The 25038-nt window shown below is 40.8% G+C and overlaps 1 protein-coding gene across 3 annotated transcripts in view; it reads left to right on the top strand.

The window, feature by feature from the left end:
- ADAMTS20 (ADAM metallopeptidase with thrombospondin type 1 motif 20) overlaps positions 1-25038 on the top strand; it is a 182089-nt gene that overhangs the window by 92996 nt on the left and 64055 nt on the right. For all 3 annotated transcript variants that reach the window (XM_050936005.1, XM_050936004.1, XM_050936007.1), the window contains 9 exons: positions 7209-7335; positions 9058-9268; positions 10966-11130; positions 11855-12019; positions 17936-18058; positions 19256-19357; positions 20529-20693; positions 20925-21224; positions 21576-21737. In XM_050936005.1, the coding sequence (XP_050791962.1) occupies positions 7209-7335; positions 9058-9268; positions 10966-11130; positions 11855-12019; positions 17936-18058; positions 19256-19357; positions 20529-20693; positions 20925-21224; positions 21576-21737 (1520 nt within the window). The remainder of the gene's footprint in view (positions 1-7208; positions 7336-9057; positions 9269-10965; positions 11131-11854; positions 12020-17935; positions 18059-19255; positions 19358-20528; positions 20694-20924; positions 21225-21575; positions 21738-25038) is intronic.

The following is a 25038-nucleotide window of genomic DNA, read 5'->3' as shown; positions in this document are numbered from 1 at the left end:
TCTGCATGGATGGCATTTGAGTCTATGATGTCTCACTGCTGTGTGCATATGTTGCATCGAACTAAAGAAGGAATTGATCCCTTTGGGTATGTCTACACTACAAAGAAAAACCCATGGAAATGAGTTTCAGAGGCCAGGTCAGGCTGCTGCTCAGGCTGTGGAGCTAAAAATAGCAGTGTAGATGTTCTTGCTTAGGCTGGAGTCCAGGCTCTGCGACTGCGGGTATGTCTGCACTCCAAATTTAGGTTGATTTTATAGAAGTTGATTTTTAGAAATCGATTTTATACAGTCGATTTGTGTATGTTCTCACTAAGCACATTAAGTCGGCGGAGTGCGTCCTCACTACCATAGCTAGCATTGACTCACGGAGCGGTGCACTATGGGAAGCTATCCCACAGTTCCCGCAGTCTCTGCTGCCTATTGGACTTATGGGTTAAGCTCCCAATGCCTGATGGGGCAAAAACATTGTTGCAGATGGTTTTGGGTACATGTCGTTACTCTCTGCTCTCTCCCTCCCTCCGTGAAAGCAACTGCAGATAAACATTTCATGGCTTTTTGCCTGGGTTACCCATGCAGACGCTGTAACATGGCTAGCATGGAGCCCGCTCAGCTCACTGCTGCTGTTGTGAGCATTGTAAACACCTAGCACATTATCCTGCAGTATGTGCAGAACCTGGCTAAGAGACAGCACGAGGACGATTGTGAGGAGGACATGGACACAGATGTTCCTGAAAGCACTGGATGTGGCAATTGAGACATCATAGCAGCAGTGGGGCAGGTTGATACAGTGGAATGCCGATTCTGTTCCAGGCAAACAAGCACAGACTAGTGGGACCACATAGTGTTGCAGGTATGGGATGATTCCCAATGGCTGCTAAACTTTCGCATGCGTAAGGCCACTTTCCTGGAACTCTGTGAGTTGCTTTCCCCTGCCCTGAAGCGCAGGAATACCAAGATGAGAGCTGCCCTGACAGTTGAGGAGTGGCGATAGCCCTGTGGAAGCTTGCAACACCTGACTGCTCAGTCGGGAAACAATTTGGAGTGGGCAAATCTACTGTGGGGACTGCTGTGATTCAAGTATCCAATGCAATCATGACCTTCTGCTATCAAGGGTAGTGACTCTGGGAAATGTGCAGGTCATAGTGGATGACTCTGCTGCAATGAGTTTCCCTAACTGTGGTGGGGTGATAGACGGAACCCATATCCCTATCTTGGCACCAGACCACCGTGCCAACCAGTACATAAACTGCAAGGGGTACTTCTCAATGGTGCATCACAAGGGACGTTTCACTGACATCAGCGTGGGATGGCCGGAAAAGGTGCATGACACTCGCATCTTTAGGAACTCTGGGCTGTTTGAGCAGCTGCAAGAAGGGATTTACTTCCCAGACCAGAAAATTACTGTTGAGGATGTTGAAATGCAATAGTTATCCTTGGAGACCCAGCCTACCCCTTGCTCCCATGGCTTATGAAGCCATACACAGGCAGCCTGTACAGTAGTAAGGAGCAGTTCAACTATAGGCTGAGCAAGTGCAGAATGGTGGTAGAATGTGTCTTTGGACATTTAAAAGCTTGCTGGTGCTGTTTGCTGACTAGGTTAGACCTCAGCTCTACCAATATTCCCATTGTTATTACTGCTTGCTGTGTGCTTCATAATATCTGTGAGAGTAAGGGGGAGATGTTTATGACGGGGTGGGAGGTTGAAGCAAATCGCCTGGCTGCCAACTTTGAACAGTCAGACACCAGGGCGATTAGAAGAGCACAGGTAGGCACACTGCGCATCGGAAAGGCTTTGAAAACCAGTTTCATGACTGGTCAGGCTACGATGTTGTAGTTGTGTGTGTTTCTCCTTGATGCAAACCCACCCCCTTTGTTGATTTTTAACTCCCTGTAAGCCAACCACCCTCTCCGCTTCAATCACAGGTGGCAAAGGAAATAAAGTCACTATTGTTTTGAAACCATGCATTCTTTATTAATTAAAAAAAGGGAGATAACTGATAAGGTATCCCGGGTTGGGTAGGGTGGGGCAGGGGAAGAGGGAAGGACAAGGCCACATTGCTTATTGTAGCCACACTACAAATCAGAACTGTCTGAATGACAGCCTTCTGTTGCTTGGGCCATCCTCTGGAGTGGAGCGGCTGGGTACCTGGAGTTTTCCTCCCTCTCCCCGCCACATTCATGGGGCTCTGTGTGAGGAGGATATGGAACTTGGGGAGGAGGGCAGGCGGTTGTACAGTGGATGCAACGGTGGTCTGTGCTCTTGTTGGCTTTCCTGCAGCTCCAACAGATGCTGATCATGTCCGCTTGCTCCCCCATTAGCCTCAGCATTGCATCCTGCCTCTTCTCATCGCAGTTACTTAATGCTTTCCTGGACTCTGCACTGAATGTCTCCATGCATTCAACTGTGCCCTATCAGTGCAGGACGACTGCATGAGCTCAGAAAATATGTCATTGCGAGTGCTTTTTTTTTTTCCGCCTTCTAATCTGCAATAACCTCAGGGATGGAGATGATAGGGGGAGCATAGAAACATTTGCACCTGCGTGTGATAAAAAGAGAGTAAAATTTAAGATGATACATTTGTGAGAACAAAAGGGAGACTCTTTCATAGTGAATCAAGAAATTCACAGCAGACAGCACATGTGCTTTAGGTACAAGGTCGCATTTTGCCTTTTATATTGAGCGCCTGCCAGTATGGTGACACATCACACATGGCTGGGCAACAGAATTCAGTTTCCAGGGAGCCATGGTAAGCCAAAGGGTACGTGGGGTTGGCTTTTAATGCCTTGATAACGTGGGAATGTTTGCAACCTGCAGCACCCTCCTTTCCCATAGCAAGCAATGCCACTTGGGTTTGCCATTTAAAAGGAAGGACTGTGGTTTTCAGGTGGATGTGCAGCACACCCCTCCCCCCAGCCCTCTGCATGGCTACTTGGGATGATCCCTTCACCTCTCTTCCCCCCACCCCCCGTCTGGCTATTCCCAGGGGTGATTCCTTTTAGCCAAGTGAAAACAGCCCAGCATAAGCGGGGTCCTTTTACTGATCCCTTACAAAAATTCCCCTATTTCAACCAGGTGACCATGAATGATATCACTCCCTGAGGCTAGCACAGAAAGATAAAGACCAAATGTTGTTTGAACGCAACCAGAACCCAGGATCATTTGCTGCCATGCTTTGTGCTGCCATGATTCCAGACTACTTGCTACTGGCTTGGTAAAGTGTCCTACTGTGGAGGGTGAAATAAGACAGCCCTCCCCAGAAACCTGCAAAGGCTTTCAGAATACCTCCAGGAGAGCTTCATGGAGATGTCCCTGGAGGATTCCCGCTCCATCCCTAGACACGTTAACAGACTTTTCCAGTAGCTGTACTGGCCACAAATGCATCCCAAGTCTTCAGGGCAAATCGAACATTAAACACTATTGTTTTTAAACCCTATACTGTAGTTACAAATGTGTACTCACCAGAGGGGCCTTTTCCACCTTCGGGTCGTGGATCCTGCTTTGGGAGAATATTGGCTCCAGGGTGATGAAAAGGTCCTGGATGTCGGGGAGTACAGATTCACCACTTGCCTGCTGCATATTATCCTCCTCCTCCTCTTCCTCATCCACAAAATCCTCCTCCGTGTTGTGTGAGACTCTCCCCTTGCAGGTGTCCATGCACAATGGTGGGATAGGGGTAGGGTCCCCCCCTCTTAGAATGCCATGCAGCTGATCATTGAAGTGGCATGTATGGGGCTCTGACCCAGAGTGATCGTTTGTCTTTTCGTAGGCTTGTCTGAGCTGCTTGACTTTCACACGGCACTGCTGTGTGTGCCTGTTGTAGCCTCTGTCCATCATGCCCTGTGCGATTTTGGCATATATATCAGCATTTCTTCTTTTTGATCGGAGTTCCACCTGCACAGGTTCTTCTCCCCATACTCAGATCCAGTGTCTTCCATTCACTCCATGCTGGAGCTCATTTGTGATTCTGGGGGGACTGCATGGTCACCAGTGCTGCGGAACTCGCCACGCTGACCAAACAGGAAATAAAGTTCCTGGGGCTTTTCCTGTGTACCTGGCTAGTGCATTGGAGTTGAACATGCTGTCCAGAGCAGTCACACTGGAGCACTCTGGGATAGCTTCTGGAGGCCAATAATGTCAATTTGCATGTGCACTACCCCCGAAATCAACCCAACAAGGTCGATTTTAGCACTACTCCCCTCGCCGGGGAGGAGTATAGAAACTGATTTTAAGAGCCCTTTAGAACGATGGAACGGGGTTGCTTGTGTAGATGCATTCATTATAAAATTGACCTGATGTGGCTAAATTCGACCTAACCTTGTAGTGTAGACCAGGGCTGCGTGTCAGAACCCAGGTTCTTCACCTAAATAGCAATGTAGACATTCCTGCTTTTAACCCCACAGTTAAGCACAAGTCTGAGTCAATTGACTGGGCTGAGAGACTCATCACTGTGGGTTTTAATTTGCTGGGTAGATTTATATCATGGCTAAGGCTATGATTTAGTCATAAGTATTTTTAGTAAAAGTCATGGATAGGTCATGGGCAATAAACAAAAATTCATGGCCCATGACCTGTCCATGATTTATACTATAAATAACCCTGACTGAATCTTAGCTGGGGGGCCACTGCTTGGGGGCCCCCCTGGGGCCAGCAGCACCAGCTGCCGGGTGTGCCCCCATGCCCTAAAGCTGCTCTTGCCGTGACTTCTGTGACCTCCGTGACACACACACACACAGCCCTAATCATGGCACTCCACAGGTGGAGAGGCAGTTTCTCATTGCCACTCTTTGGGTGATTCCCTCCAGGAATTCCATTCTCCTAGACTCCTGCTTCCTCTTTTAGGTGGGACAGCAGGTTCACATGATTGATCGTACTGAATACTGTAGAAATCCAGGAGTATGAGACTGGATGTTTGCCTTCCATCTGTTGACATCAAGAGATAATCCATCAGTGCCATTAATGCTGTTTCTGTTTCATGTCCTGGCCTGTGTCCAGATTATGCTAGATCTAGGATATTGGCTGCAGCTAGATGAGTTTGAAAGCAGCATTTGGGTGTCTTCTCAGGAGTGGAAATTTTGATATGATGTGGTAGTTAGTCAGTTCAGATATACCGCCAGGTGGATTTCTTCATTGTTGGTAGAACTGTTGCATGTCTGAAAGAGGAAGGGACATTGGCCTTTTCAGTCAGGAGGGATATCAGTTGCTTGTGACTCTTTTTCATCAACCAGGAAGGGCCTGGATTAGACTCACAAGTTTTTGGTTGAGCCTCCTTCAGAATGTTCTGTAGTTGTGGAGAGAATGGGCTGAATTTAAGGAGCAGAAATGCTGTTTACTGTCTGGCAAAGGGATATCAGCTGCATGAAGCCTAAGAGACTTCCTGAATGTGCGTGATCTTTTCGTGAAGTGTTTGGTGCTAAATTCTGCTTTGGACTGTAGGTCGGGGTCTCAAACTCAATTTACCTTAGGGCCAGTGCCAGTCCTCAAATCCTCCCAGAGGGCCAGTAATGTCACTGAAGATGGTGTTCAGAAAAGAAAATGTTTATTGTATTTTTTATTTCAAATTTCTTAGAAATAATAAAACTGTCTTACAACTTTATACAATTCTTCGCCTGCCAGAGAGTTTTTAGTGTTTGCCAGACACCTGGCAACGCTTCAGTTCTGTCAGTTTATTGATGTTTGGCCTCAGTGACTGAGCAGTTGAAACCTTCAGGATTGCAGCAAGGTGTGCATCAGATAGTTGTGTTCGGTATTTTGACTTGTTTGTATTCATTGTGGAAAAAGGTGATGCTGCCTCCATGGCTGATTCTGCCTGGCAACTAATGCTGCTGTCTCCATGACTGACTGCCTGTCACTAGTGATGGTATCTCTGTCCCTCTCCCTCAGACAAGGGTTGCTGCCAGGAAGGGGAGGGGCAGTACCTGCAGCAGACATTGGGCAGCGTGTCTGCATGCGTCTCTCTTCTGTGGGCTGCAGTGGGGAGGTTCTCGGGTTGCAGATAGCCCGTGGGCCGGGACTTTGAGACTCCAGCTGTAGGTGGTCAGAATTGATGGTGCTGTTCACCATCTTGAATACCTCATTTGGGTGAGATTTGACAGCTTCTGCAGAGATAGAAAGAATAGTTCTCTTGGCCTTTTGGCAATTTGGGGGCCAGAGTGTTGATAGCTGTCATCATGCTATAATTATCATACCTCTCCAGATTGTCAACTCCTTGCCTGTAGGTGGAGTACTGTGGTTTTTTAACATGCTTTGGAATTTGGTAGGGTTGATCAGCCAGGATTGTGGGTATTTCTAGTTGCCTCGAAGTGAGCTGTGCTCTGGCCACTCTGGTAATCAGGTGATGCTGACACAGTAGGTGGATTGTGTTGTCCTCTACATTAACATAAGAACTGATAGGGAATTTTTTTGACTAAGCATATTTGTCAGAAAATGCAGATTTGTCAAAACCTAAGCTTTTTATGAAACTGTGGCTGTTTCAATGAAAGTGTCTTTGGGAAGGCTTTTCAGGTCCTGGCTGGAATTTTTGGTCAAAAGGAGAGAGCGAGCAACCCCAGATAGGTACCTGGCAACTAGCTTCAGGTCCCTGTTGTGCCTGATTTAGAACAGGGGCTTGAAGCTGGGTCTCCCATATCTCAGATGAGTTCCCTAACCTCTGGAGTATTGGCTATTCTGGGCTAAGGGGATCTCTCTCTCTCTGTCTCAGGTTGTTCCCTTTTTATTGTGAAAAAAAATTCAGGTTCTGATGAGAAACAAAAATAAATTCTGAAACCTCAGATTTTCTCACAAAATGGAATTCTTGTTTGTTGGTCAACATCTTTTGAACACCGGCTTCAGGGTGTGACCAGCTGTGTGGGCTGGACCAGAGATGACTTGTGAGACTCCTAGGATATAGAGCGACCAGACAGCAAGTGTGAAAAATTGGGATGGGGAGGAGGGTGATAGGAGCCAATATATGAAAAAGACCCCAAAATCGGGACTGTCCCTGTAAAATTGGGACATCTGGTCACCCTACTAGGGAGGCAAGTAGAGAAAGATGAGTTTTTTGTCTCATGTATGTTGGCTTTTCTATTCTGTGTAATTATTTTGAGAAACACAACTGAATATTTCATTACAGAAAATATGTAGCTAATTTTAAAATAAACAAAAATGGCAGTAAATGATCAAAAACACTTTTTTCTTAGCTCTTTAAACTTTTCCAAATGTTTTGTTCAAGGTCTTCGTAAAAGAAAAGTTACATGCATACGTAAGAGTGATCACTTGGTAGTGTCTGACCAAAGATGTGAAAATATACCTCCTTTACCAGCAGTCTCTGAAAAGTGCAACACAGAATGTGAATTAAGGTAAAAATATGTTTTTATGAAAAGGCGCTTTTAAGACTTAACTATTTTGCAGCTGTAGATCTAAACAAAGTATTATACACAGGTGAGCTTCCAGCTTTATAAAAGAAGAAAATGAGTTGATTGCATGGAGTCACACTCTGGATTTCCATTTCTGAAACTAAGAGAATTACTGTATTTATTTTGGTTCTTAGTTGATGGGGATGAATTTCACCGCCCCAGCATCTTTACTGAATTTCACCAAGAATTATACTCTCAATAGGAACTCCTTTGGGGCCCAGTCTTCTATTGCTGGTGCACCAGGAATGCCCAGGTTGCAGTATTCAAAGAATGCAGGATTAGAATCACTGAGATTTTCAAAATCACCCAAGGGATTTAGACACAAGTTCTGTTAATTTAAAAAACTGTATAGAAGTCTTTCAGGGTATGTTATGCATGCAGCATTTTGGAGCAAGCAGGAGTGAGCCTCTCAGTCTGGGTCAATAGACGCAGGCTAGCAGGGCTCGTGCTAATGCTCTAAAAATAGCTGTATAGAGAGCACTTTGACATTGTGGCTTGGGCTGGAGTTCAAGTTCGGATGCCCATCCTTCTCCCTAGGTTTCAACGCCTGAGCTCCAGCCCCAGCCACAATGAGTAAAGTGCTGTCTGTGCAGCTATTTTTAGAGCATTAGTACAAGCCCTGCTAGCTGGAGTCTGTCAAACTGGGCGGGGAGACTCACTCCCACTCGCTCCAAAATGCTGTGTAGACAAACCCTCAGTTTATATGTGTTTAAATCTCCATGACAGTTTTGAAATTTTCAATCCTTATTCAATTTCAGATATTAGGAATGGCAATATACAAAACCTGTAGGAGAACACTTCAACCTCCCTGGACACACAATAGCAGATTTAAAGGTAGCCATCCTGCAGTAAAAAAAACCTTCAGGACCAGACTCCAAAGTGAAATTGCTGAACTTCAGTTAATTTGCAAATTTGACACCATCAGCTTAGAATTAAACAAAGACTGTGACTGGCTAGCCAACTACAAAAGCAGTTTCTCCTCCCTTAGTGTTCACACCTCAACTGTTAGAAAAGGGCCTCATCCTCCCTGATCGGGGCAGCTCTAGGCATTTTGCCGTCCCAAGCACGGCAGGCAGGCTGCCTTCGACGGCTTTCCTGTGGAGGGTCCGCTGGTCCCACGGCTTCGGCGGACCTCCCGCAGGCACACCTGTGGGAGGTCCGCCAAAGCCGCGGGACCAGCGGACCCTCCGCAGGCATGCCGCCGAAGGCTGCCTGCCTGCCACCCTCCCGGTGACTGGCAGATCGCCCCCCACGGCATGCCGCCCCAAGCACGCGCTTGGCATGCTGATGCCTGGAGCCGCCCCTGTCCCTGGTTGAACTACCCTCGTTATCTCTAGACTGATTCTTGCCTGCATATTTATACCTGCCTCTGGAAATTTCCACTACATGTGTCTGATGAAGTGGATATTCACCCATGAAAGCTTATGCTCCAATACGTCTGTTAGTCTATATGGTGCCATAGGACTCTTTGTCGCTTTTTACAGATCCAGACTAACACGACTACCCCTCTGATACTCAATCCCTATGTGTACTTTCAATTTATTTAATCTATTGCTTAAAATTGATTTTATACTGCATTCCTCACTATAGTATCTGAGTTCTTAATGCATTTATATTGTATTTATTAAAATATATTTAGTTTTATATAACAGTTTATACTTGTAGGTGGCATAATATTGGCAAAAGTGAGTGCACATCACAGTGTGGCCCAGGGTATCGGTCTTTAGACATCCACTGCATGAAGTACTCTGTTTCAAAAGGACTGAGTGTTCCAGTGGATGATAAATACTGCGCTGATCAGCAGAAACCACCAATCAGAGAACCCTGTCATGGTGACTGTCTGTTAACAAGCTGGCACTACACGGAATGGTCAGAGGTACAAATTCAAACCCTTGTGATTGTATGATTGCAGTTCTTCTGATTAGTGCTGATACTAGATTTTGATTTTTTTCTGGTAGTAATTTGCTCTGATTTTCTCTATTTAAGTAACCAAAAGAAAAATTCCTTTGGAAAATCTGAGTTGTTATAGAGGAGTTGGTAGCAAACCCTATATTTAGGTTTCCTAACGCTTTCTATTATAAAAGTTTATTGAAACATTTTTTATAGAAGCTCTAACACTTCAATTGTTTGTTGTTGGCCTTTGAAATTCAGCGGCAAGAAGAGCTGAATTTGTCCCAGTTACATTTCCGTTCTGGTTTAGATGAGTTATAAATGGTTTAAAAATTGCCATTTTGCTTCTCTTGCTTTTATTGTTCAGGAAAATCTTGGATGCCAAATCACTGAACACAACCACATCATCAAAGCACCAGCACAAACTACATTGGGAACAACTGGGAGCTGCCAGAGCAGCTAAAGTGCTAGAGTCTTCCTAATCCATACCCCCATGAATGTGATACATAGCCCCAGCATCACATCCTCCTCTATGCAGGCACTACAAAGGGCAAGAGCTCCTCTAGCTCCCAGTGCAGGTGGGAGTGGGGGTGGGGAAAGAAAGATTTGTGCTGATCTTCATTTGTAACCCCTCTGGACCCAGAACCTGGCTTCAGAAACCCAATCCTCCCCATCCCCTAGGGCAGGTGCTGTTCACTTCCTCTGGATAGAAAGTCAGACCAGGCTAGCCTCCCCTGAGAATTCCCTAGACCTACCCTGGGCTAGGCTCCTCCCAATAACTCCTTTAGTAGGAGTGATACCTTAACATTATGAGTAAATGTACTCTCATTTAAATTCACATTTTTGTTGCTGGAGAAATGCTAATAGATCACTGGTCTGGTATATCCTTGAATTGAGCATTGGTTAAAAAACATGAAGGAAAAAAAGACCTACCACATGACATCAGTGACTTATTGCATCCTCTGGGACAACAGCCTTCTCCTTCTGCCAGCTAATGTAATTAGTTTCGTAGCTCAAGTGCTAACAGTTTGTGATATAGCAATGCTGAATGTTAAGTGTGCAAACCCTGCTGATGATGTAGAGTGGCAAGGTGTTGTTAAACTCATATATAAGAGAATTTTTTTAACTTTTTAGAAATACTTAAGAAATTACACACACAAATTATGTTTAAAGAAAATTATTTAGATGGCAAAGTCATGCACTTGAAAGTTAGGAAATGCCAGAATTAAGGCTGTCCATGCAACTGTAATTCTATCTCCTTGTGTATATGCATTATGTTACAGTCTTTAATTGCATGATCATATGCTATTTTTTCCACAGAATCCCTGTATTGTTCAATACACAGGATGGATACAATCATAAATCTGGCATTTCCTAACTTGGAAGTGCTTTATTTTATAACTTAAATTGCTTTCTATTAATATAATAGAATAATATTAATATAATATTTTATATGTATTTTATAGAAGATAAGATATAAAATTGCAGCCTTAACATTAGTTTATGAACTATATCATGGAGCTAAACAGCAGAGTAACACATTTATCTTTGAGATATTTATTTGAAGTCTGTAGAGTTACACCCAGGATGAATTTGGCCAAATATATCTCTTTTTAATATAGCTTGAATTAGTCTTTGTTACAGTACATTTCTTGTGCTCCGTTTTACTTTTTTCTATATCAGTGTTCCAGGAGCTGTGAGAGAGGCATAAGAACGAGAGAAGCTTTTTGTATGAACAACTTTGGTCGTCGGCTAGCTGATAGAGAATGTCATGAACTTCCAAGGATTGTAACACAGAACTGTAATGAGTTTTTATGTCCAAACTGGGCTACTAGTGATTGGAGTGAGGTAACACTAATCACGCAAAACTTCAGGCTCCTTTGATATTATTATACTACTTTTAAAATTACTTTAAATGTAAGCAGTACTTTTTAAATGTTCACAGTTTTGGTATTACTAGTTATTTTCATTGTAAAATAAATATAGCATATTCTAATGCTAGAATTTTGCAAAGCTCTCCAGATAGCTTGTTTGATGTCTTGTGAAAAACTTACCAGTAATTTAGCTTTTCATGGAATGTTATTGCAAGACTGTGAGGGTTCTTACAGGGATTTTATCTAATATCTTACCACTAATTTCTCTGAAATAATACAAACTATGCACTCAAGCAAAGCACATTATTGTTTATATTTTCATGTAGATTATACTGGCTTTCTCTGAATTGTGAATGGGCTAAGCATGTTTCCTCTGGAAGTTATGACCTATGTTTTTTTCAAAATTTATGATAAGTATACATTTTATGATACTTTAATATTAATGAGTAAATTAACTCTAATTTGTTTTCACATTTTGATAGCTGGGGAAATGTTTATAGATCTTTGGACTGGTATATTCTTGAACTGGGAATGGTTAGAAAGCAAGAGAATAAAGAATTGGTTGTATTAAACTATGAAAATGTTTTTGTGATTAGCTATATTAACTGAAGTCCAAAAAATGACTGGAAAAGGTGAATGTATAAATTTATATTTCATACTTTTTATCAGCTGACAAATGTAATGTTATCACTCTGTAGTGTCCTGTGACATGTGGGAAGGGAATGAGGTATCGACAAGTATGGTGTCAACTGAATGATGAAAAAGTGAGAGAGAACTTCTGTAATCCAAACTCTAGACCAGAATCAGTAAGATCATGTGAACTTCATGAATGTGCATCTTGGCAAGTAGGACCATGGGGATCAGTGAGTACATAAGTATTTTTGCTTTTTTCATCTATTCTAGACTTCTGAATGATCATGCAACAGCAAAGTTTTAAAATATTTTCTGTTGGAATATAATTGCTAAGGTTGTAAGATTCTGTCACACCTCAGCATGTTTTACATGTGTTGAGTGAAAAGTGTTGCTAACCCAAAATTAATGAAAGTAGATGCAATTCCAAGTGCAGTCGTATTGGTGGTAAAGGTCCAGCCAGTCATTTCTAGACAAATCTGCACTTCTAGGGGTATCCTTGATTTAAAATATAAGATTATATATGCCAAGCTAATGATACTGTTAAGAATCTCCAGCTGCTTAATATAATATTAAGATATAATATTAAGGCAAAAATTAAGATGTCTGTACACTAATGCGAGGAGCCTAGGGAACAAAATGGAGGAACTAGAGCTACTGGTACAGGAAGTGAAACCAGCTATTATAAGGATAACAGAAGCGTGGTGGAATAGTAGTCATGACTGGAGTACAGGTATTGAAGGCTATGTGCTGTTTAGGAAAGATAGAAATAAAGGCAAAGGTGGTGGAGTAGCATTGTACATCAATGAGGAGGTTAACTGTAAAGAAATAAAAAGTGATGGAATGGACAAGACAGAGTCTGTCTGGGCAAAAATCACACTGGGAAAGAAAGCTACCAGAGCCTCCCCTGAGATAGTGCTTGGGGTGTGCTACAGACCGCCGGGATCTGATTTGGATATGGATAGAGACCTCTTTAATGTTTTTAAGGAAGTAAACACTAATGGGAAATGTGTGATCATGGGAGACTTTAACATCCCAGATATAGACTGAAGTACAAGTGCTAGCAAGAATAGTAGGGATTAGATTTTTCTGGATGTGATAGCTGATGGATTCCTTCACCAAGTAGTTGAAGAACCGACAAGAGGGGATGCCATTTTAGATTTGGTTTTGGTGAACAGTGAGGACCTCATAGAAGAAATGGTTGTAGGGGACAACCTTGGTTCGAGTGATCATGAGCGAATTCAGTTCAAACTAGATGGAAGGATAAACAAAAATAGATCTGGGACTAGGGTTTTTGATTTCAAAAGGGCTAACTTTAAAGAATTAAGGCAATTAGTTAGGGAAGTGGATTGGACTGAAGAACTTGTGGATCTAAATGCTGAAGAGACCTGGAATTACTTTAAGTCGCAGCTGCAGAAACTATCGGAAGCCTGCATCCCAAGAAAGGGGAAAAAAACCATAGGCAGGAGTTGCAGACCAAGCTGGATGAGCAAGCATTTCAGAGAGGTGATTAAGAAAAAGCAGAAAGCCTACAAGGAGTGGAAGAAGGGTGGGATTCGCAAGGAAAGCTATCTTAGTGAGGTCAGAACATGTAGGGATAAAGTGAGACAGGCTAAAAGCCAAGCAGAGTTGGACCTTGCAAAGGGAATTAAAACCAATAGTAAAAGGTTCTATAGTCATATAAATAAGAAGAAAACAAAGAAAGAAGAAGTGGGATCGCTACACACTGAGGATGGAAAGGAGGTTAAGGATAACCTAGGCTTGGCCCAATATCTAAATAAGTACTTTGCCTTAGTCTTTAATAAGGCTAATGAGGAGCTTAGGGGTAATGGAAGGATGACAAATGGGAATGAGGATATGGAGGTTAATATTACCACATCTGAGGTAGAAGCCATACTTGAACAGCTTAATGGCACAAAATCGGAGGGCCCGGACAATCTTCATCCGAGAATATTAAAGGAACTGGCGCATGAAATTGCAAGCCCGTTAGCGAGAATTTTTAATGAATCGGTAAACTCGGGTTGTACCGTACGACTGAAGAATTGCTAACGTAGTTCTTATCTTTAAGAAAGGGAGTAAGAGTGATCCAAGTAACTATAGGCCTGTTAGTTTGACATCTGCAGTATGTAAGGTCTTGGAAAAAATTTTGAAGGAGAAAGTAGTTAAGGACATTGAGGTCAATGGTAATTGGGACAAAGTACAACATGGTTTTACTAACGGTAGATCGTGCCAAACCAACCTGATCTCCTTCTTTGAGAAGGTGACAGATTATTTAGACAAAGGAAATGCGATAGACCTAATTTACCTCGATTTCAGTAAGGCATTTGACACGGTTCCACATGCAGAATTATTAGTCAAATTGGAAAAGATGGGGATCAATATGAGAATTGAAAGGTGGATAAGGAACTGGTTAAAGGGGAGACTACAACGGGTCGTACTGAAGGGTGAACTGTCAGGCTGGAAGGAGGTTATAAGTGGAGTTCCTCAAGGATCGGTTCTGGGACCAATCTTATTTAACCTTTTTATTACCGACCTTGGCACAAAAAGCGGGAATGTGCTAATAAAGTTCGCGGATGACACAAAGCTGGGGGGTATTGCTAACACAGAGAAGGACTGGGATATCATACAGGAAGATCTGGATGACTTTGTAAAATGGAGTAATAGTAATAGGATGAAATTTAATAGTGAAAAGTGCAAGGTCATGCACTTAGGGATTAATAATAAGAACTTTAGATATAGATTGGGGATGCATCAGTTGGAAGCAACAGAGGAGGAGAAGGACCTTGGGGTATTGGTAGATCACAGGATGACTATGAGCCGCCAATGTGATATGGCCATGAAAAAAGCTTTAGGATGCATCAGGCGAGGTATTTCCAGCAAAGATAAGGAGGTGTTAGTACCGTTATATAAGGCAGTGGTGAGACCTCACCGGAATACTGTGTGCAGTTCTGGTCTCCCATGTTTAAGAAGGATGAATTCAAACTGGAACAGGTTCAGAGACGGGCTACTAGGATGATCTGAGGAATGGAAAACCTGTCATATGAAAGGAGACTCAAAGATCTTGGCTTGTTTAGTCTAGCCAAAAGAAGGCTGAGGGGGAATATGCTTGCTCTTTATAAATATATCAGAGGGATTAATATTAAGGAGGAAGAGGAATTATTTAAGCTTAGTACCAATGTAGATAGAAGAACGAATGGGTATAAACTGGACACTAGGAAGTTTAGACTTGAAATTAGACGAAGGTTTCTAACCGTTAGAGGAGTGAAGTTCTGGAACAGCCTTCCAAGGGGAGTAGTGGGGGCAAAAGACATATCTGGCTTTAAGATTAAGCTTGATAAGTTTATGGAAGGGATGGTATGATGGGAGAGCCTAAATTTGGCAACTGATCTTTGATTATCGCCAGATAAGTATGCCCAGTGGTTGGTGATGGGATGTTGGATGGGATGGGATCTGAATTACTGCAGAGAATTCTTTTCTGAGTGCTGGCTGGTGAGTCTTGCCCACATGCTCAGGGTTTAGCTGATCGCCATATTTGGGGTCGGGAGGGAATTTTCCTCCAGGGCAGATTGGCAGAGGCCCTGGAGGTTTTTTGCTTTCCCCTGCAGCGTGGGGCATGGGTCACTTGCTGGTGGATTCTCTGCAGCTTGAGGTCTTCAGACCACAATTTGAAGACTTCAATAACTCAGGCATAGGTTAGGGGTTTGTTATAGAACTGGATGGGTAGGGTTCTGTGGCCTACTTTGTGCAGGGGGTCGGACTAGATGATCACATTGGTCCCTTCTGACCCTAGAATCTATGAATCTATGAATATATAATCTTTAGGAAAAATGCACAGCTTATTTATTTTAATTAAAATAAGTGTATTTACAATTCAGCAGTGTGTGCTTTGTTTCAAAAGGCATATATCTGGTATACATCCGAGATACTGCAAAATTCCGAAATAGGATGTACTCATTTGAAAGAGGGTTATTTCTAGTAAAGCAGTTGAAAAAATAGTTCGAAAGAAGGATCCTTAATTTGATGGAGCCATGTCTGAATAATCAAGTCAGCATTGTTTTCAGGTTATTCAGAAGAAGTCCCTGATATTCAGTGAGAACATGTAACTAGGGAGCTAGACAGCATATGATAATATTTCTTTTACCTGTGAGATGCAGAGACCTTGTGGAGAAGAAGCCTATAAGCACGTTCTTAAACTATACTTTTCACTTCTGTAGAACTTTTAATCTATCCAATGTCTCTCCATTGAAGGCAGAATTCCTCAACTTTAGTGTAGTGCTGGAAGTCTGTGGAGCAATTGCTAATGATCTGTCACCAGTGCTGGCTTCTCTTCATTTCCAGCTGCTAAATTGCATTAAAATGAGCTAAAAATCCATTACATACTTTCATAATATTACTTTTCCATGTAAGCAATTGCTGTACTTGGCATTTCTGATACAACACCTACAAGAAATTTGCCAAATAAGAAATCCATGTAGTAATAGCAACAAAACAGAATTCTCCATCTTTATTACTCCGAATTCCATGCATTGGCATCTACTGATAAACAGCAATTTTTACTGCCTTCAGATTTAACAATATGTGAATATTTCTTAGAATACAGGATTTTTTCTGATAATGTAAGAGCCCTGAATGAGTATATAATGAAATAATGAAGAAGGGTCATTAACATTAACTTTGAGCATAAGAACAGCTTTCATAGCATCTACACCAGTGGTGGGCAACCTGCAGCCCACGGCTGCACATGGCCCATCAGGGTAATCTGCTGACAGGCTGCAAGACAATTTGTTTACATTGGCAGTCCTTAGGCACAGCTGCCCGCAGCTCCCACTGGCCGCGGTTCGCCGGTCCTGGCCAATGGGAGCTACAGGAAGCAGCAGCCAGCCTGCTCCACTTCTTAACAGCTCCCATTGGCCGGAAAGGGCGAACTGCGACCACTGGGAGCTGTGGAAGGCTGTGCCTGTGGACAGTCAATGTAAACAAACTGTCTGGTGGCCCTCCAGCCGATTATCCTGACGGGCTGCATGTGGCCTGCGGGCCGCAGGTTGCGCACCACTGATCTACACTGATTTGACTTTTCACTTCATTCCCTACAATGTTTATCACACTAGAAGCTTGTTTCACTGGACTGTTTGTTCCTAGCAACAGAAAGTTAATTCTGCTTAGTGTACAATGCATCTTAAACAAAAATTTTGAAGCTATAAAAACTCAAATGTTTTGATACGATCCTGAAGTAATTTCTTGGGATGCTATATGAAAAACCACAGCGTATGGTCACTCTGCTTAACGCCAGCATAGCCAGTCCTGGAAGATTCCTGTGGGGTATGGTTGGGGTAGCATATCTCCATTGTGGCTTTTAAATGACCGGGATATCTCTGTGTCTTGCAAACTCTGCATGTTGTAGTGGCCTCTGGAGCTGTTGGCTGCCTGTGTAAATTGGAGCATCCTGAGAGCTGCTCTGATTTATGTCTGGAACAATCTGAAGCCTGGAAGTTATCCGGATTAGAGAAGCATAAAGGGTGTTTTTGAATATTCTTCTAATACAGCTGTTTTTTCTTTTTTGTCCTAGAGAGAGTGGTTGGGGTTGGATGGTTGAGGTTTAATATCCAGTAGGATATGAAAGGGGCACTTCCTGTGACTTGAGCAATGTTTGGGGGGGACATGGTTGTCTACTGTACTGTATTTGCATTAGCCATAGTTGTAAAACATTTTTGAAGGCTAATTAGCAGGCCAATTGCTGTACAATGAGGGTTTGATTTTCAGAGTTTTAGGCATGCAGTTCCCTGAAAATAGATTAAATAATGCTAATTGTGCATAAAATGGCAAGTTATGTATAACTTTTCATTCATAGGTATGCTTAATCCAATTATTGGTATGGTATTTAAGCATGTAAATTCGCTCCTATGCAGTAGTTATTCAGAATTATTATTTAATATTAGTTATTATACCTGTTAAATTATCATTAGAATATTTTTAGAGAGAGAATAAATTTAAATTTAAAAAAGGACTGTGCAAAAAAATTATTTCTAGATTATTATGTTCTTGTTCTTGTTACACGCTGTTGGTTTAAAAAAAGAAATTGTATCAACCTTTTTAAAATGATGACCAAGTTTTAAACTATTTGAAGCAACTAAAATTGTTGTCTTTGACAGTGTGCTGTGACATGTGGACATGGATACCAAATGCGTGCAGTCAAATGTGTGACTGGCACTTATGGAGTTATTTTAGAGGATGACAGAGAGTGCAATGCTGCTACCCGTCCTAGAGACAGTCAAGTAAGTCAAACAAATGCACTTCAAGCAAACAATTGTTTCATTTTTTTATTGAAATAAACCCAATTATATAGCCTCATTGCCATGGGGGGGGGCTTCAGAGAAGTATCTCCCAGTAGCCTGGAGGCTGGGAGTATTATACTGAAACTAAGTGTCCATATTGTGTACTTCAAATCTGGATAGTGGAGGCTGAGGAAGAGAAGAGGCATTATGGGGCAGGAGCATGACTGACATTCCTAGACAGCCAGCCACTCCCTGAATAGCCTGCACGTGACTGGAACTGCCCAGACTTTTGCAGACAGTCAAAAGAACCTTTGATTAATATTAAAATGTGCCAGTGCATGGAGCAATATGCATAGGCTGACCACATGCAGGCTGGGGGCAGACTCTGTTGTGGGATTCTGATCATGTTTAGTTAATAGAGGGGGGGATATGACTATCTGAGCGAGGAATCTCTGAGGTTAATATATTTTAGTTGTATAAGCTGGTTCCCTGCCATTTCCTTTTATTCTGGATTCCTGTCCTTCCCTTTCTTTTAATTTAATCCTATCTTTTCCCCTAATAAAGTGTGTGTTTGTTACACTCAACTGATCTTTGATTCCTTTTAATAATATAATGCAAATATTCTGGATTCCGTAGGGGTTGTGTATTCATATGTACATCCAGCCACTGGGTGGAGAAACCACATATTTAGTGCCTGGTACAGCTCCAGAACACCAGCAAGCTCCTCTTGGCTGTTCTGTCTGGAGTTAAGTGGCCTGTGAGCATGCCTACCAGAACCATCTCCACAGACGAGTTAGTGTCTATCTTCCCCTAGTTCGTGGATCACACTGTGGCTTAGACACCCAGATGCCAATAAGGCAGAGAAATAGGCACCTAGGGAACTTGTACTGCAAAAACTTAGGCAACGGCTGAATGGGGGGTTTGAGAATACTAATGGTGCCTAAATCTGGTACTTAGGCCCCTAAGTCCCCTTATGAATCTATCCTCAAAAGTGGAATCTGTGTGGACAACACATCTTGAAGAACCATAATTACTATGGGGTAAATAATTGTTCTTTTAAACACCATTGAATAAGGCTATGGAAAAGTAGAGAACAGATTACTGAAAAATAGTGTTACCATAATATAATAGTGATTTGCTTTCCTTCTCCAGTTCTGAAAAATGTGTTTAAAGTTTACATTATCCTTTTTTGCACAGGACTGTGAAATGCCTCCTTGTCCAGAAACAACAAAATTATGGACAACATCGCTTCCTGTCATAGGGAAGGTGACTCAGTGGAGATACGGATCATGGACCCCAGTATGTAATTTATTACAATGGGCATAGTAGCTAATTATATAGTTAAGAAAGTTCCCATTCTTCAGTGCATAGAACATAAATTTTATCTTTTGGTCTGAAAAGATAAACTTTTGAAGGTTGTTTGTGCAAAAGTTATTCACCAGTTTTTAAGCATTGGGAGAGTGAAAATATAAATTTTTACCATTATAAAAGGATTATCGATGCCTTTGGTTTAAACAGCTGTACTGCCGAATAGTGATGGGGTTAAAGTTGTGATTTTGCATGTAAATAAACTTCATTGAAAAGAAGTGTCTTTGAGTACTCTGTTAAAATTGATTTTGTTTTATCTGAGAAATGAACATTTGAAAAGATGCACTGATCCTGTATATTTTTTGTAATTTCATAAAGTGTATAACTGAGACATGCATGCATTTCTAATTTAGCTGTGTAGTGCAGTGTACTGAAATTGAGACCAGAGTGAGATAATGCCTACTCAAAAAACCTTTGACACAATTTATGGACAGTTTTTGAGATATGAACACATCAGGGAGGGCTGGATAGATTTATGCTGGTGTCAAAAACAGAGTAATGACATTATAAATCAGGCTCTAAATATACTTTATCATTATGTCAATGAAATTATTCTCAATAAAATAATTGAAAAATATAGGAAGACGCTACCTGTAAGTATCTAAACTGTGGAAAATAATAATATTACATGATAATGCAATCATATATTTTGAAGACTACATCTTAACATGTACACTCATGTGAAACAGTTAAGGTTGCACATCCAAACCCCATAGCCCTTCTGTGAGCTGTGCATGTAAGGCCCATCTAGCAGTACTCCACACCTCATTCCCCGAAAGCAGAGCTCCATTAGAGCCGCACTGTCAGGGCTTCCCCACTAGCAGTTGCTCCAAAGACTTCACCTTAAAGGGAGCTATTCACCATGAAGAGAGGCCAAGAAAGGTGATACAAGCTGAGACAAATGCACATCTTGGGTTACTTGAAGAGTTACTCTGGATTTATATCTGTATAATTGAGGTTGGAATCTATCTCTTTGTGTTTAATTTATGGATTAAAACCTATATTAAATCATGATAGTACTAAATATGCTTATGTTTGCAAGTTAATTTTGGGGGGTTTGGTCTAATACAATATGATCAACATATATTGTTCTGCTTCATAGTGCTCTGCATCTTGTGGAAAAGGTAACCGTGCTCGCTATGTGAGTTGTAGGGATGCTCATGGTGGAGTTGCTGATGAATCACTATGTACACACTTACCCAGACCAGCTGAGATTTCAAATTGTTTTAGTTCATGTGGAGAGTGGCAAGCTGGAAATTGGTCACCCGTAAGTATTGATTTTATTGTTGTTGTTGCATATTTATATCATATTAGTTCCCAAAGGTTCTGATTAGAATTGGGTCTTCATTGTGCTGTGTAGAGGTGTATGAAGAGACTGTCTGTGCCCTGAAAAAAAATAATTATACTTTTATTTATTTCAGAAGTAAATATGAATATCTTTAGTTATTGTTTTTTGATGTAATGTTGTATCACAAGTGTTGGGTTAATTTTTGGTCAGTGCACAGTTACATGTGATAATGGAGTAGCAACAAGACAAGTTGTCTGTGTCAACTACCATCAACAAATTGACGAGAATTACTGTGATCCCGAAAGCCGTCCTTCTAAAGAGCAAGAGTGTAACATGCCTCCATGCCTGCCAGTTTATCGTCATATTCCTAAAATGCATGACCATCCAAGCCATTTTCCAGAACTAGATTACCCTCCAATACACAGGGGCCATCACCCACAAGATAATGTAAATCAATGGAGCCAGCCTTCTGTAGGAGTAAACCAGTGGAGAACAGGACCATGGGGAGCAGTAAGCAAACTACTAAAATGTATTTACTATGTTCATCATTCTGCATGCATTAGAGTTTTCTTTTTTAACATTTCTGAAAATGACGTTGTAGAACAGTACCTATTTGGTTAGCTTCAATATATGTTTTTATTTTAAAAGCAATATTGTAATATGTTTAATCAAAAACAATTTATTTTGATTTTTAGAATGTAGAATGTTTAGAACTTTTCTAAATTGTTTTGTTGGGTTTTTAATTAATAGTTCAGTGCCAATTTCCAAATTTCTTATTTTCAAATTCATTTAAGCAATATATTGTACATTGCAGTGCCTGCACAACTAACAAATATGTATATTTGCCTTTTATTTCACTAGTGCTCTAGTACTTGTGCAGGTGGATTCCAACGTCGTGTTGTAGTGTGTCAAGATGTGGATGGAATAAGTGCTAGTCATTGTGATGAGGCAACAAAGCCCCCAGAGTCAAGGCACTGTGATTCTGGACCCTGTCCACGATGGAACTATGGGAGCTGGGGAGAAGTAAGATTATTTCATTTTTTTTTTTAAATTGTGAATCTTTTGAGCATTTTTTAAAAAAAGGTAAAATAATTATTTAAGTATGTGTACAAGAAAAAATCTTTTTTACTAGTCTAAAAAGGATCAAACATTTTCAAACTCAAACAATTTTTATTTACCACTGTCGTCACAATGAATAAGCAACTTATTTGTTCAATGATTAATCCAGCCTTTGTGATATAGATTGCCTATAAAAGGGCATGTTGTTTCTGTTGGTTACTGGCATCTGGTTACCATATCTATAAGCAGTAGACCAGTGAGGACTTACTAGTGGTTATAGCTTTGTCATGCTGCCTGACACATGGCAATTATTCATTAGTCTAATTAGAAGATGATTTGGGTGGGAGAAGGGTTTACTCCAAAAATCATTTTCTAACACAGTGGTTCTCAAACTCTTGCATTGGTGTCCCCTTTCACATAGCAAACCTCTGAGTATGACCCCCCCCTATAAATTAAAAACATATTTTTTATATTTAACTCTATTATAAATGCTGGAGGAGAAGCAGGGTTTGGGGGTGGAGGCTGATGGCTCATGACACCCCGCATAATAACCTCATGACTCCCTGAGGGGTCACAACCCCCAGTTTGAGAACTCCTGGTCTAACAGCCACCATAAGAAAATATAAGATGGTGAAATAAAAGATTAATAGATTGTAAAGCCAGAAGGGACCTCGTGATCATCTAGTCTGGCCGACTGTATATCATGGGCCATAGAACTTCCTTGAATTATCTCCTGTTTGAACTAGAGCATATCTTTTAGAAAAAGACATCCTATCTTCATTTAAAAATGTCCAGTGATAGAGAATCCATCATGACCCTTCATAAATTGTTCAAATGGTTAATTATCCTTGCTGTAAAAAATATGCACTTTGTATTTAGTCTTAATTTGTCTAGTTGTAATTTCCAGGCAATTGGATCTGATTATACCTTTTTCTGGTAAACTAAAGAGCCCTCTATTATCAAATTTCTGTTCCTCAAGTAGCTACTTATAGACCGTAATCAAGTCAACCCTTAATCTTCTCTTTGTTAAGATAAACAGATTGAGCTCTTTGATTCACTATAAAACATGTTTTCCAATCTTTTAATCATTCACGTGGCTCTTCTCTAAACCCTCTCCAATTTGTCAAAATCCTTCTTGAATTGTGGACACCAGAACTGGACATAGTATTCCACTAGCAGCCGCACTAGTGCCAAATACAGAGTTAATATAACCTCCCTACACCTACTTGATATTCTCTGTTTATACATCCAAGGATTCTGTTAGCCCTTTTGACCACAAGTCATTTTCAGAATCATTGATTCCCAAGAGAGAGTCCCCCATTCTCTAAGAATGACCTACATTCTTTGTGCCTAGATGTAGGATTTTACATTTGGTCATATTAAAATGCATATCATTTGATTGCACACAGCTTATCAAATGATCCAAATCACTCTGTAACAGAGACCTGTCCTCTTCATTATTTACTATTCCCCCAATCTTTGTGCCATTTGCAGACTTTATCACTAGTGATTTTCTTTTCTTCCATGTTGCTCATAGAAATGTTAACTAGCATAGGAGCAGATCATTGCAGGACCTCAATAGAAACACATCAGCTTGATAATAATTGCCCAGTTACAGCTGTATTTTGAAACCTGACAGTTAGCCAGTTTTAATCCATTTAATATGTCAATTTTTAATTTTTGCATTGTTCTAGTTCCTTAAAAGGTTGTGCAGTACCAAATTAAATGCCTTACAGAAGTTTATAATACATCAGGACTACTACCTTATCAATCAGAGTTATAATCTCAACAAAAAATGATATCAAGTTAGTTTGAAATTATCTATTTTCCGTAAACCCATGTTGATTGGCATTAATTATATTACCCTACTTTCATTCTTTATTTATCAAGTACTGTATCAACCAGTCCATTTTTTTTTGGCCTGGGATGGATGTCAGGATTACAGACCTGTAGCATTCTTTCCATCCTTTGCAACTTCCTCAGTTTTCCAGGACTTATTGAAAATCAGTATTAATGGTCCAGAGAGCTCTTCAGGCAGCTCTTTTAAAACTCTTGTATGCAAGTTATCTGGGTCTGCTGATTTTAAAATGTTTAGCTTTAATATCTGCTTTCTAACATCCTTCTGAGTTACTGTTGGATTGAAAAGTATTAAATCATCATCATATTAAATGATTACATCACAAGGCTTTTTCCCAAATACAGAACAGAAATATTTTGAATACTTCTGCCTTTTCAGCATTATCATGATAATTCTACCATTTCTGTCTAATAATGGCTAAGTATCATTATTAGAATCCTTTTTGTTTCTAATATATTTTAAAACTCCCTCCTTTTTACAGTCCTTAACTCTTCTGGCTATGAAGTTCTCCTTGTGTCCGTTTGCTTCCCTCATCAATTTTCTACAGTTTGAAGCTTCTGATTAATATTCATCACTGTGAACTTCCTCTTTTTTCTATTTGTTATACAGTATACATATATCTTTCTTTTTAAGCAGTGTAGCCCTTTTCAATATGGAATTTTGGGGTTGATCTTAAACAGCTCCCAATTATCATTCCCTTTTTTCTGTTTAAATTCTTTCTCCCAACTGATTTGTCTCATAATTATTTTCAGCTTTGTAAAATTTACTTTATTAAAGCACTAAGTACATGTATTACCTGTCTGGACTTTATTCTGCTTTCACATTGTAAATGTGATCAAGTCATGATCACTTATTCCTAAGCTATCACAAATTTTTGGTTCTGTGATCAATTCCTTGCTGTCTGTCAAGATGAGGTCTAATATAGAATTACCCCATGTTGACTGCAAAACGTTTTGAGTTAGGAAATTGCCATTTGCAATTTTTAGACATTCCAAGGATGTTTTTATACTGTCAGCATGAGATCTCCAGATACTGGAACAACTTATTAAACAATTGGTTTATAAGCACCTGGAAGATTTGATGATAATAAATCATGCCAAACCAACCTAATTTCCTTCTTTGACAGTGTTGCTGGCCTAGTGGATAGAGGAAGCAGAAAATGTCATGTATTTTGATTTTAGTAAGGCTTTTGACACAATCATTTTCATAACAAACTAGGGAAATATGGTTTAGATGAAATTACTGTGAGTGCAGAACTGGTTTAATCAACTGTACTCAAAGGCCGGTTATCAATGGTTTGCTGTCAAACTGAGAAGATCTATCTAGTGGGGTTCTTCAGGGTCCTGGGTCCAGTTTTCATTAATGACTTGGATAATGGAGTGGAGAGTATGCTTATAAAATTTGTGG

Source organism: Gopherus flavomarginatus, chromosome 1, assembly GCF_025201925.1.
Source record: "Gopherus flavomarginatus isolate rGopFla2 chromosome 1, rGopFla2.mat.asm, whole genome shotgun sequence".
Taxonomy (NCBI): Eukaryota; Metazoa; Chordata; order Testudines; family Testudinidae; genus Gopherus; species Gopherus flavomarginatus.
Note: the sequence above shows the minus strand (reverse complement) of the source record. Positions and strands in the feature narration are given on the sequence as shown.